General features: G+C 39.9%; 1 protein-coding gene and 1 pseudogene across 1 annotated transcript; one reads left to right on the top strand and one right to left on the bottom strand.

Annotated features, from left to right (window-relative positions):
• Positions 1-2,411: 2,411 nt before the first annotated feature.
• On the top strand, positions 2,412-3,677 carry LOC137940772 (F-box protein At5g49610-like). The gene has a single exon (XM_068785898.1). The coding sequence runs from the start codon at positions 2,412-2,414 to the stop codon at positions 3,675-3,677; it is 1,266 nt and encodes a 421-aa protein (XP_068641999.1).
• A 4,047-nt stretch (positions 3,678-7,724) lies between these two features.
• Positions 7,725-9,146, bottom strand: LOC137940771 (extensin-2-like; annotated as a pseudogene).
• Positions 9,147-13,415: the final 4,269 nt, after the last annotated feature.

Raw genomic sequence — 13,415 nt, 5'->3', positions numbered from 1 at the left:
TTTTTTGTTCAATTTCTTTTCTTCTTTAAATTGTTAATTGGACTTGAAACTGAGCTTCTTATTACTCCCATAAGAATCTATTGATATTAATGTAGACGCCAGAAAAATGCTCATATGTAAGTGTTCTATCACTATAAAGCGCTACCATGCGGCAACAAATTTGTGCTTTCTGCCTTCACCAGTCCAGGTAAAGCAAACATTAAGCCAAGGTTAGATCCCTTTCTTATATCCAATGTTTGGGGCATCATCTTTCCATCCAAAGAATTAGTTCCCGATCCCCATCCAAAGAGCCACGCATACTTCTAATGCACAAGACCCTTTACTTTTAGAGTAAGTGCCGCCAAGCTAGATGGCTTCACTGGCTTTGGACGCTCCCCTCACAGGGCAGGATCTGTGATGGTTAATGCTGACATGTCTTTCGGACTTTTCAAATGCGCAATTAGACCGTTGGCTATTTTTATAATTTTTTTTTTGTAAAATAGATAGTTTAATAAAATTCCCTTTATTTTTTCACATAAAAAATATAAGGAAAAGAATTAGAGTTATTAAACAAAATCGGATATGGTATGTAAATTTTTTATATTTAGTATTTTTATATGAATTGACAAAGAACATAAGTGTAGTAATATTATACTATTTAAGAATATTTAGTCTTTAATATAGTTTTATTTATTTATTTACTGATGTTTAACTTTAATTGTTTTTTAATCCAGATACTATAAGAGGTAATGATATAAGATTAAAATATTTTTATGTAGTATTTGAATTTCAAAGATTGGAATACTTGTAAATAGGAATAATTTGGGTATTGTTATATCTGGTCTAATACACGACGACATAGGTGGTAGTGGTGAATGGGATTTTATTTAATCTTTTTCTTGTGATGGGAAGGGGTCAATTTCCTTACTCATACATGACTAGCACATGTTAGTACATGGTATGAACTAAGTTATTCGCTAATCTAAAATGGCTTCCTGTGCTCTATTATGAAATAGGATTCAAGATTGATAATACTTAGTTTCAGAACTCTTGCTGCGGCGGCGATAGTGTGAAAGCACACTGTGGCGCGGTACTATCTACTGCAGCGACGGTAGGCATGCTGTGGCGCAGGGACCAGAGGTTCAGCAGAGAGCGTCGACTGTGGCTGCGGTTTTCGACGGCGACGGGCGGCAGCGTCGGGAGAGACAATGATACGGTCCTGGTTGACTCGGATTAACTCGGCACGGTCCGGGTTAACCAGAATAGGTTTGGCCCGGATTTAATCCGCGCTTCGGAAGAAATATTAATTCGGTGACGGTGTTTCTTTCCCCCGCGGCGCCAAACAAAACCGAGATGGCGATGAGCGATAGCAGATAGCGACGAGCGACGAAAATCCAGGAAAGTGAATCACGATCTTCTAATCAAACTCCAACCGAATTTACGGAGCATAGTACAATTTCCAGAATAAACTCATCCGAATAAAAATCAATCTAGCTGGAAGATAAAAAAATTTCGGAAACGTACGGGATCTGTTTCTCGGTATGGGAATGCCAACGGCAGCAGAAAAATAGAGATGGCAATCAGAGGAGTTTCCGAAATCTTCTGTTAATCAGCTTAACAGCAGATAGCCGACGGCTCCTTCTTCCCCACTCGCTTCCGAACAGAGCTGGACAGCAGCGAGAGCAGAGAGGTTCCAGAAAAATCGCTCTCTATAAGTGGCTGGAGCTCCGGCAGGAGAGTCAGTGCTGGCGATGAACCAGCGAGATGTGATCCATCGAAATAGACAGCCGGAGATCTCGGAGAAGCAGCCGAGAAATTTTTTCTAGATGCTGGCTTCCGAACTAAACGAAAATTCAATCAAGATATCTTCAACGACCCAGCATATAACTTTCCAAGATAAACAACGTCCAGCCGTACGCCGCCGCGGCGAGCCAGAGTTCCAATACTCTGTTTTGATCGTTCGCCCGTTGACGGTCCTGCACCCGCGTCGCCGTCGAAAACCGTCGCCCGCCGGACTCTCCGTCGACGTTGAAAGCCTCCGTCGCCGTCGCCGCACGCCGTCGCTGCGAGTCGCCGGAGCTAGTCACTGGTATTCTTCTTTACCAATTTTTTTCTCTCCCGTCGTCGTCGTCGCACGTCGCCGCAGGCCGCCCGAGCGAGTCGGCTTCCCGATTTTGTTTCAGCAACCTTCGGTTTAATCCGAGGTCTCATTAAATCTCGGGAAGAAGAAGAGAAGTCTCACACGAGATCGCGACGTTCTTAATTGGGTGATTTTAACCCTGTAGAGACGGGACTTTGATCAGTCTCCGAAATTTGACGGAAAAAAATCGAAAGTACTTGTAAGACTTCCTTCTTTTCAGTCTCTTGCAGGTGTCGCGGAGGAAAGATTCCCATACGAAATCGAAATCACAATACCTCTCAGATAAAAACCGATGGAGAAGATCAGGGCAAACATAAAACAGACTCCTTTCCCAGAGGACACGATGAAGAAGATCGGGGAAGACATGAAAGAGACTATTTTTCCGGAGGACACGATGAAGAAGATTGGGGAAGACATTGATGTGGATGTTCTGAGCTTTGACTTGTGGGAGGACATCCTCTTCAGGTTGCCATGCAAGTCACTTTACAGAGCCAAGTGCGTGTCAAAAACCTGGATGACTATTATATCCAATGCAAGTGGCCGACGGCAACCGTTAACGACGCTGGGCGTGTTCTTCGTCGGTGACTGGGACGATAAATGGAAGTATGCATCTCTATCAGAAGAAGAACCCCAATCTGGAGGTCTGAATCTGGAGTACTTGCCCTGCTATAGCGCAGAAAATTTCAGGATTGATAGTACTTGCAATGGACTGCTTCTCTGCTCAAATACACCTGATAAATGCCTTCCGAGATTCATGACTTACTATGTGTGTAACCCTCTTACCAAGCAATGGATTGAGCTTCCTCGGAGACGAAATTTTCTGAGCTCTGCAGCTTTGGCTTTTGATCCCTCCATCTCCAGCCACTTCAAGGTCATCGTCTTCGACAACATTCGAGATGGGAAACAAGAGATTGATCTGTTTTCCTCTGAAGCTGGGCAATGGGTTGAATACATTGCGCGTGGGGAAGTACCAAACTTTGTTTTTTTCATTTTAACATCGCCCGCTTATTTGAATGGAGTTTTGTACAGGATATCTGATGCAAAGAATCTGTCATGTTTCGAGATTGACGAGAAGAGATTCGTTTCTATCAAGCTGCCGGAGATAACAAAAAGCAGCGTATGGAAAATAATACGACTGTACTTGATGGTAATCGACGGCTACCTCTGTTTTATCAAAGCCCATAAATCCCACGAACGAACCCAGCTGCTAGAAGTTTGGAAGTTGGACAATTCAACTGGAAAATGGGTTATGAAGCACGAAGTGGTCACTGAAGCCATTACGGGGAAACTTCCTTGGTGCAGCAAGTTCCGTTTGCTCGATTACTATCAACCAGAGGTAGTTTTCCTTGCTCGGATATATTATCCCGAAGAGGAGCCGACTCGTGAAGGCCTGGAGATTTTCAAGCATAATCTCACAAACAAGTGGCTGGAGAAAGCTTGCGAGCATTCGAGAGGTGATGTGTACGAATCTTTTTTCTTTCGCCGTTTCTTACCATTCACGCCTGGGCCGGTTAAGTTCTTTCAATGGCGACAACCACTCTCGGAAACATCACCTTGATCGGATTTATACTAGTCATGGAAGGATCGATACTGAAAGCGTCTGTAAAATCTTTAATTTTGAGAAGCAGTTTTACATAATTCGAACAAGCAAATGTAACGCCCACATGAATCGGCTTTGTACAGTTGTTTCAATTCATCAAACTTGTTAAATTCCCTTTGAATTAACTTTTAAATTTGATTTCAAATTTATGTGGCAAAGGTTAAGAGGGCCTGAAACTAAGAGGCAATTTGTGTTCCTGATATCGATTTTCTTTAATTTTTCCCTGGGTTTTGCTGCTTAAATTCATATTTTCCATCTGTAAGAATTAGTCAATTTGGGTGAAGCTATTGGAACTCAAAGTCGAGGTCTTCCCAGGAGCTTATTTCTTCACTTCCCGTCTCAAAATACAAGTGCAGCTTCTTCTCAAGAAAAAACGAAGCGATCTGAAAGGTAGCTGCCCTGTTATAAGAGGGGTTTAATCATCTTTGTTTATTATTTAATATTTAATTAGTATTTTAAACATGTAAAAAATTTCAATATTTCTTCAAGTGATGGAAGAGAAAGGGAGGGAGGGGGAGGATCTTCCCCCTTCTTCTAATTGCCTAGCTGAGGTGGGTAGGAGAGGGCTTCCCTTGCTCCCTTTTGATTAAGGCCTTTCATTCTTCTTGGCTTCACACAAGAAGAAATGGAAGAGAAGTCTTTATTTATTATCAATATATATCTTTTGTGGGAAGGACAGAGGCGGAAGGGATTTTTCAAGAAAGGGAGGTGGCAGGACCTCTTATCGCCAAGGGGTGGTTTCGAACCGAGCCGGCTTGCAAGCAGCTCGGTACCGGCTTGGTTCAATTCGTTGTCTTTCGAGTTCGAGCATAGAAATTGGCTCGTTTACCTTAACAACTGAGCTCAACTGAAGTCAGGTTCGGTTCGTCGGCTCGAGGTGAGTCGGAATCAGTATCAGGAGCGGGATCGAGAGCGAGAGTGATGGGGGGGGGCGCCGAGCCCCTCCCATTGGCTGTTGTCGCCGTCGCAGTTGTTCGTCGGCCGTCTCTACCGCCGTCGCAGCTGTTCGTCGGCCATCTCTCTGGCCGTCCGTTCGATTTCTTCCTCTCCTCGCCGTCACCTCTGTTTTCGTCGCCCCCGCCTCCGTCGCAGCCGTCATCCTCGACGACAGGTCCTCCCCGGCGCCGTAACCCCCTTCCCTCCGTGTCGTCTCAGCGGAAAACCATAACCTAACTTCAGGGGAGAAATAATCTCCCCCCTCTCCCGCGCGAAGATGATCTCGCATGTGCGATATCATAAAGTAAAAAAAAAAAAAAACGTTTTCCTCTCAAAAAAATTAAAAATAAATTTTATAGAAATAAGTTTCTATAAAATATTAGTATCTCATATTTTTTTAAACATTTTTCTAATTGAAATTTTTTATTAAAAATCATATAATTTTATAAGTAAGATTTTCGTACCAAGATGGGGTAGAAAACTGTATAGAAATTTTTTGAATAAGTATTTAACAGTTGATGTTGTAATACTTTTAGCATGAAACAATTTTCATTGTAATTTTGTGTTTAATATTTTATTTAATTAAAATTTTATCAATAAGTATAATAATATATTAAATTGATTATTAATTTTTATTTATTTCCCTAGAAGAGACAATAAAAGGTCCATTTAACTTTCCTAAGAAAATTTTAAAATATTTCTTGTAATTTTCTAATAAGTTACTAATAGTAATAAGATTTTATTTAAAGGTTTTTTTGGGAATATGTATCATAGGATTTTTTTTTTTTAGTTTTTCCTAGAATATAAATTTTCATCTAGGGGGATTCAAAAATTACAAAACAAGATAGACAACAATTGGAGTAAAAAACATTAATATTGGTGTATTTTAATCCATTATTGAAATTCAATCCTGAACCTCCCCTATCATTATATTTTTTTAAAATTTATGCATAATTTTATATATAATTTATTCAAAGCCACCCCTACAGGCGAGAACTTAAACAAGGAAAAAAACTCTTTGTCCCTTCCTCATGGCTCTTAAAGAAATTGAAAAAATATTTTAGTAGAAATACGTTTCTAGAGACTATTAGTGATTTTTTCAATAATTGTTGAAAAGACATTTTAGTAGAAATATAGGGACCATTAGTGCCTCATTTTTTTGAAAATATTTTTCTAATTATAGATTCTTTTTAAAAAATCATATTATTTTCTAAGTTAGATTTTCTTGCTAAGATGGGTTAGAAAACCATATAGAAAAATTTTGAATAAGTATTTGATAGTTGATGATATAATACTTTGAGCATGAGGCAATTTTCATAGCAATTTTGTGTTTGACATTTTATGTGATTAAAAATTTATCAATAAGTATAATAATATATTAGATTAATTATTAATTTTTTTTATTTCCTTAGAGAAGGCAATAAGAGGTCCATTTAACTTTCCTAAGAAAAATTTAAAATATTTCTTGTAATTTTCTAGTAAGTCTCTAATAGTAATAGGATTTTATTTAAAGGATTTATAGTTTTTATTTGGGTGATTGTAAATTGATAGTGATATTTCATTTAATTTTGTTGTGTTGGATTATTGTATGGAGTTTATTTATAATGTTATGCAGTGTATGGAGTGTTTAGACTATTTTATGGAGTGTATAAACAATTTCATGGTGTGTTTATGGAATGCATAGACAATTTTATGGAATATTTATGGAGTGTTTATGCAAGTATTATGTATATTGATTATGCCCAATTTTAAGTAGAGGTCATTCCAAATTTTATACAAGTATTATATATATAGATTATGCTCAATTTTAAGTAGAGGTTATGCCCAATCTTATACACGTATTATATATATAGGTTATGCCCAATTTTATGTAGAGGTCATGCCCAATTTTATGTAAAATGTATGCATAATTTTATATACATTTTATTCGATATATATTTTTTGAAAATTTTTAAATGTATGTCTCGGCTCGAACTCGTTGGGCTCGAGCTCGATAACTATTTTAGGCTCGAGACGAAGATCGGCTCAAAATATTTAAATCAAACTCGGGCTCGGCTCGGCTCGGCTCGGCTCGATGCCACCCCTACTATCGCCCTCTCTTTCCCCTCCAGGTTTTTTTTTTTTTCCTCAACTTTTAAAAGTCCATGAAAATAGGAAGCGAATTTGCTATTATTTTATAACCTGTTATCCAATGCAGGCGTGTCCAGTTTGCTACGTCGAGGTATTTGGCGAGGAATCCAGGCGGTGAGCAAAAACTTTTTGGTCAGCTCTTACAGAGAAGAAACTACAGTTATTTCTACAAACAAGTTATTCCCTCGAGCTTGGCAATGTGGCTTCAATTATATTTTTTCTTTTCATTTTTCACACGTTTATCTTTTTCAGCTGCAGAACCTCTGTAGGTTTTAAAAAAAAGCTACGCTGCGCTAATTTGGTGTATGATCAAAATTAGTGTTTCACGGTCATTGTCACTTCGTCGTCTACGTTTTGGGCTTGTTTCTGCGGCAGGATGTCAAGTGTGGCCAATTTTTCTTCTATTACATGCCATTTTCAAAAGGTTAGGAAGATTGCTTACAAAAGTTAATTTTTCGAGAAGTATATTTGATCTTCATGATCGGGCCTATCCAAGCTACAAAATTGTGGGTCAAATAATTCATAAAAAACAAAAAAACCTATTAGAGAGAAAATTGCTCATGAGTCAATTGCAGGCGAGTAGGGAGAAAGAGGCAATAGAAAGAGAATTCAATATTTGCACCTAATATAAAACACTTGAAATTATGCAAGCTCATACTACAAAGAGAATTCAACAAATACAATGAATAGCAGCCGGATACAATGGAAACATCTCCCCCAGCTTATTGATAGCAAACTGGCTAATAAGCGGTTCCATGCACCTAAGGAGCGTAGTATGGCAGAGACTGAATCATTTTTGCACGTGAGGTTGCTTATTAATTGCCTGGTTCAACTGATAGTAGTCGGGAGCTGGTGGTAAGGAGAAGTGTAACAGTATAATGGTGGTATTGGGACTTCTTTATATACTATGGAGGAGGGGATGGTGGTTGAAGGGGATTTTTATTGATTGCGTATGTAGACATAGGGATCATAGTGGTTTGCAGTAGTGGGAAGGAGGGATGGAGACGGTGGTGGTGGTGACTTGTAATAGTAGAGAGGAAGTGGGGACGGAGATGGTGGTGGTGGTGGTTTCTAATAGTATGGAGGAGGTGGGGAAGGTGACGGTGGTGAAGGGGACTTGTAATAGTAGGGAGGAAGCGGGGATGGAGATAGTGGCAGTGGGGATTTGTAATAGTAGGGAGGAAGTGGGGATGGAGATGGTGGCAGTGGTGATTTGTAGTAGTAGGGAGGAGGTGGGGATGGAGAAGGTGGCGGTGGTGACTTGTAATAGTAGGGAGGAGGTGGGGATGGAGAAGGTGGCGGTGGTGACTTGTAATAGTAGGGAGGAGGTGGGGATGGAGAAGGTGGCGGTGGTGACTTGTAATAGTAGGGAGGAGGTGGGGATGGAGATGGTGGTGGTGGTGAGTTATAATAGTAGGGAGGAGGCGGGGAAGGTGACGGTGGTGGTGGTGACTTGTAATAGTAAGGAGGAGGTGGAGATGGAGATGGTGGTGGTGGTGACTTATAATAGTAAGGAGGAGGTGGGGATGGAGATGGTGGTGGTGGAGACTGGTAGTAGTAAGGTGGAGGCGGGGATGATGATGGTGGTGGTGGAGACTCGTAGTAGTAAGGTGGAGGTGGGGATGGTAACGGAGGTGGTGGCGACTTGTAATAGTATGGAGGGGGCGGGGATGGTGATGGTGGTGGTGGTGACTTGTAATAGTAAGGAGGAGGTGGAGACGGAGATGGTGGTGGCGGGGACTTGTAGTAGTAAGGTGGAGGCGGGGATGGTGATGGTGGTGGTGGTGACTTGTAATAGTAAGGAGGAGGTGGAGATGGAGATGGTGGTGGTGGTGACTTATAATAGTAAGGAGGAGGTGGGGATGGAGATGGTGGTGGTGGTGATTTGTAATAGTAAGGAGGAGGTGGAGATGGAGATGGTGGCGGCGGGGACTTGTAGTAGTAAGGTGGAGGCGGGGATGGAGATGGAGGTGGTGGCGACTTGTAATAGTATGGAGGGGGCGGGGATGGAGATGGTGGTGGTGGTGACTTATAATAATAAGGAGGAGGTGGAGATGGAGAAGGAGGTGGAGGTGATTTGTAGTAGTAGGGGGGCGGTGGCGATGGAGAAGGTGGCGGAGGGGATTTGTAATAGTACGGAGGTGGTGGTGGTGGTGGTGGTGGAGACTGGTAATAGTAAGGTGGTGGTGATTTATAATAGTATGGCGGTGGCAGCGGTGGTGATTTGTAATAATATGGTAGTGGTGGCGGCGGCGAGTAGTATACAGGATAGTAGGCTGGAACATCATCATATGCTAAGACGTTGGTGGCCATGAGTGCCACGGCCAGCCAAAGCCATGGCCGCTGCTTCAGAGGCTCCATGCCTCCCTTTCAATCAGAAGAAAGACCGCGCTGCAGGACTACTGGGTTGAATTCTTTTCTGTTTGTCCTATGGAAGGGTGGAACTCCGGCAACTCCTTATATAACAAAAGTCATAGACATTTGCCATGACTGGGTCGTCCAGGCCTCGAACATAAAAATAATCAGAAGAGAGCAGATACATTATATATCTGGAAGTTGCTTCAGAAGCTTATTATCATGACTTCTGTTTACGAGTTACAAAAAAGCAAGAAAGGGTCTCCGAGAAATTTTTAAGGGAGTGGTTTAGTTTGATTTGGTCGGCTGACGTTCTGAAAGGCCTCTCTGCATTAATACGATTGGGTTCCATTGATCCCGGTATAGAGTCACCTGGGATTGATGCATCCCGTTGTTTGTCTTCGAGCTTGAAAATGGAGTTTAGAGAAGGAAATGAGGGAAACGGTAAAAGTCTTGACTTCTCATCGTTATATTTAAATAAGATCTCTGCTAATTAATTGTAGGTCAAATTTTGGAGGTTATACAGAGGAAGAGAAGAATTGGTCATCGTTGCTGAGTAGTGACAGTGATTTTGGATCAAAGAATGTGGGTCAAGCTTCAATTTTATATTAAGATGTTGAACATGAAAAAATTAGCTTCAAATAGACAAATAGAAAAGGGATTACATTTATTGAAGTAAAAAATGGAAAAACTTCTGAAATGGAAAACTCTTACGCCCTTTTAGTGCCCCTGGTAGGAAATATATATCCCAGGAAAAATTAGAAATACTTTTCCTAGGATACACATTTCCAAGAGACCTTAAGATAAAATTATATTAGTGTTTTACTAGGAAATTATATTTTTTTTAGAAAATTTCAAGGAAAATTAAATGGACATGTTAGTTTTTTTTTTTTTGGGAAATAAATAGAAATTAATAATCAATCTCATTCATTACCATAATTATCCGATAAATATTTAATAACATAAAATATCAAATACAAATTTACCATGAAAAATTATCTTGTGCTGAAAGTATTACAACATCAATTGTCAAATAGTTATTCAAATTTTTTTTTTATATAGTGTCCTGGTTCATCTTAGTTGAAAATCTTACTCGAAAATTATTTGGTTTTTGTGGTAAGAATTTCCAGCTAAAAAAATGTTTCCAGGAAACATGAGACACCAAGGGTCCGTTTGGAACCCATTAAAAAGAAAAGAAAAAAGAGAATTTGACCAATATTATTCCCAAATATAGTTAGTGAAAAGAATAATTTGATCATTATCTTATTTTCAATAACTATTTTTGAGAACCTATTTTTTTTATTTTCTAGGGGTTCCAAACAGAACCTAATAGTCTCTGGCAACGTATTTTTACTAAAAATGTCTTTCCAACATTAATTGGAAAATGCACAAACAAAATTTTAATGATATCTTTTGTTAAGTACCTAGCCAATACTACCTGAAAGACCGGCCTGTCAGGAGCGGAAGACATAAGTACTTAACCCAGGACCATAACATCATACCCCACCTTCATGAGCTGGCGACCACGACGGCCCACTCAGGTCGCCCCCTCCGGGATTCGAACTCGCGACATGGGAACCCGCTCTGATACCAAATGTTAAGCAACAGGGACTGGGTCAAAAGCCTATAGTCCCTTACGGTGCCCCGCTAGGGGCGTGCGGTCCACCTGTGCATGTGAGGACTCGAAGTCGGGATGTAGCGCCTACTTTGATACTAAATGTTAAACACCTAGCCAATACTACCCAAAAAACTAGTTTATCAGGAGTGGAAGACATAGGTACTTAACCCAATACCATAACACCTTTTCACTTAAATGAACGAGAATCTTATATTTCAGAAGCCACCCAATATATCTCATCTCCTTAGATCAATTTAAATTAACAAAAGTATAGGTCTAAACCATGGCTTTTAGAGTTGGAATCGGAACTGATTCGCCACCTAAAAATCCAAGTCTGATTGGTCCAAGTTGGGTCTGATTTTCCAAAATCAAATGTAAGCCTTGGGACAATTAGGGGGCAATCACTCAAAACAGAAGGGGCGATTCTATCTCCTGACCTGGCTTAACAACTTCCAAAAGCTAGTTGATTTACCCAAGTTATGAGTCAACCCGTTGACTTAAATTCCGGACTAGATAGATGTGGTAGCATACTTAGATGAGCGGTCAAGATCCTCCCGCAGTTGGCTCAAAAGGTGGAGATGAGGCAGTTGAAATGTTACGATGGCTTTGATGTCAACCATGTTGGAGTGGCAAAGTTTGAAATTAATTGAAATACCGATCGGACGAAGAGAGCGCGGGAACGGCTCTCTCCTCTATAACTGTCAATCTCCTTCCCAAAGACCCCAAATTCCATTTGAAAAAGAGGAACCAGAATTGATTCAAGTGGTTGAAATGGAAATGAAACTTGAACTGCTTTTCTAATGGTATTAGCCTATTAATTTCCTTCTCATTTATGGATGTTTCTGGAAAATTTTCTAGTTGTGTTCTTGACTACAAATCCTGAAAATTGTTCTTTTTCCTTAAGCAGAAGTTTCAATTGTTTTCTCCGAGTTTGGAGACAAGCCAGTGAGAGACAAGAAATTGGCTTTCTCACTTACGTTTTTCTCTCTTTCGAAAATGTAGATGAAACGAGAGAGAAGAGGAAGAAGGGTTGTTTTCTTGCTTCTTTTCTCTGTCTATTTTCTGATTCCAGGAGTATTCAGCGCGGAATCCTTTCCAAAATTACCAAATTGAAGTATATGCTTCGTAGGACAGCTAAAGGACCAATTCGTCAAGATCAGTTTACACCTCCCTAACTCCAACTCAGTGGGAGCCTGACCTGATTAGGATTCTTCCCATTTTCGTTGCTGGAAGCAAGCTTTCCTCTTTAGTTACTTCAAATATGGATAAACGACTGAAAGAGCAAAAAGAAAACAAGGACATCAGGCACAAGGTCCATGGCTGCTTCCCACTGTCTGTTTCCATGACAAGTTTGAACAAATTATGAGGCTGCCAAAATCAGAGTCTATATCTTGCTCGTCAGCCAAATGAAACCTAAGTTAAGGCTATCTTTCTTCGTTCTTTGTGCATTTTTTGTGTTTCTGAAATTGCTTCTGTTCTTATGCTTTTCATTTTTATTTTTTAAATTTTGTTCCCCTTCTATTTCTTTTTCCTGTAAAAGTTTCCAAAACTAAATTTTATGAGAGGTTGCTTGATTTTTTTTTTTTGTATGTAGAATGTGCATGAGAAGCTTTTGATTTTGTTTTGTAAATCATTGGGTGAACCAGCAGGTGCATCATAATTATTTTCTATTTTCCGATGAATCTTCACAGAAAGATGTTGTCTTCAAACATTCTTTCAACAGTTTTGCCTGTTTATCTATAAAATGGGTACAGAAACAAGACGCCAATCTGTGCTCAGTTACCTAGATGTAGGGAGTCTTGTTTCATGAAATCTTTTCCATCGAAATGTAATAGAAAAACCTAGTTATATTTTTTGATGACTGTGTCGTATGAAGAGACGAACGGGTCACCTAGACAGTTCACGAACCATCATTTAAGTGACCCGTACGTCGTCAGTTACAACTTTATGGTTTTTTGTCGGTTTGGTGGTCTCCTTTGATAAAGGGGAGAGTATAAGAAGGGGTCTAGTTTAGCAGAGGTATGCCTGAACGTTGCCATCAACAAGCCTCTGCGATAGACGAGACAACGCCGTTCACTCTGTTCGCTGGAGATGAAGACATCGAATACCTGAAATTGATGCCATGTCATGAGGTATGTTCATGAGTTTCATTTATGTTTTTATTGAGAAATTCATGATATAAAGATCATACATGTAGTATTAGAGCTCTCCTCTCTAAAATAGACGAGACAATGCTATTCACTTTGTTCGCCATAAACAAAGACACCGAATGCCTAAAATTGATGCCATGTCAAGAGGAACATTCATGAGTTTCATTTATGTTTTTATTGAGAAATTCATGATATAAAGATACAACAGCAAATGCTCAAGTTTCTTCAACTTCAGTTGTCACATTCAATATATCTGTCTAAGCTGGAAGGCTTATTTTTGGCAATCTTCCCAACAGGTATAATATCTGTCACTATGGCGATCTAAGAATAATCTAGGGTCAATGGTCAAACTGTTGTGGCGGTTACATCAGAAAGGATTCTTTGATCCCTTTTACGACTGGGCGGAGGATTGATTTGGAGCAAGGATACATTGATTCATGGCTCATCCACAAATTGGAAAAGATATTCAGTTCCATCAGATTCATTATCACGACAAAAAGGAGGTTC

This window comes from Aristolochia californica, unplaced genomic scaffold (genome assembly GCF_029961685.1).
Source record: "Aristolochia californica isolate CCGP_79_NKW_82.1479 unplaced genomic scaffold, dmAriCali1.0.hap1 SCAF_9, whole genome shotgun sequence".
In the NCBI taxonomy this organism is placed as follows: domain Eukaryota; kingdom Viridiplantae; phylum Streptophyta; class Magnoliopsida; order Piperales; family Aristolochiaceae; genus Aristolochia; species Aristolochia californica.
This window is presented reverse-complemented; position numbering and strand designations above follow the sequence as displayed.

Excerpts from the sequence above, each read along its gene's own strand:
- LOC137940772 (XM_068785898.1), top strand. The coding sequence starts at position 2,412 with ATGGAGAAGATCAGGGCAAACATAAAACAGACTCCTTTCCCAGAGGAC.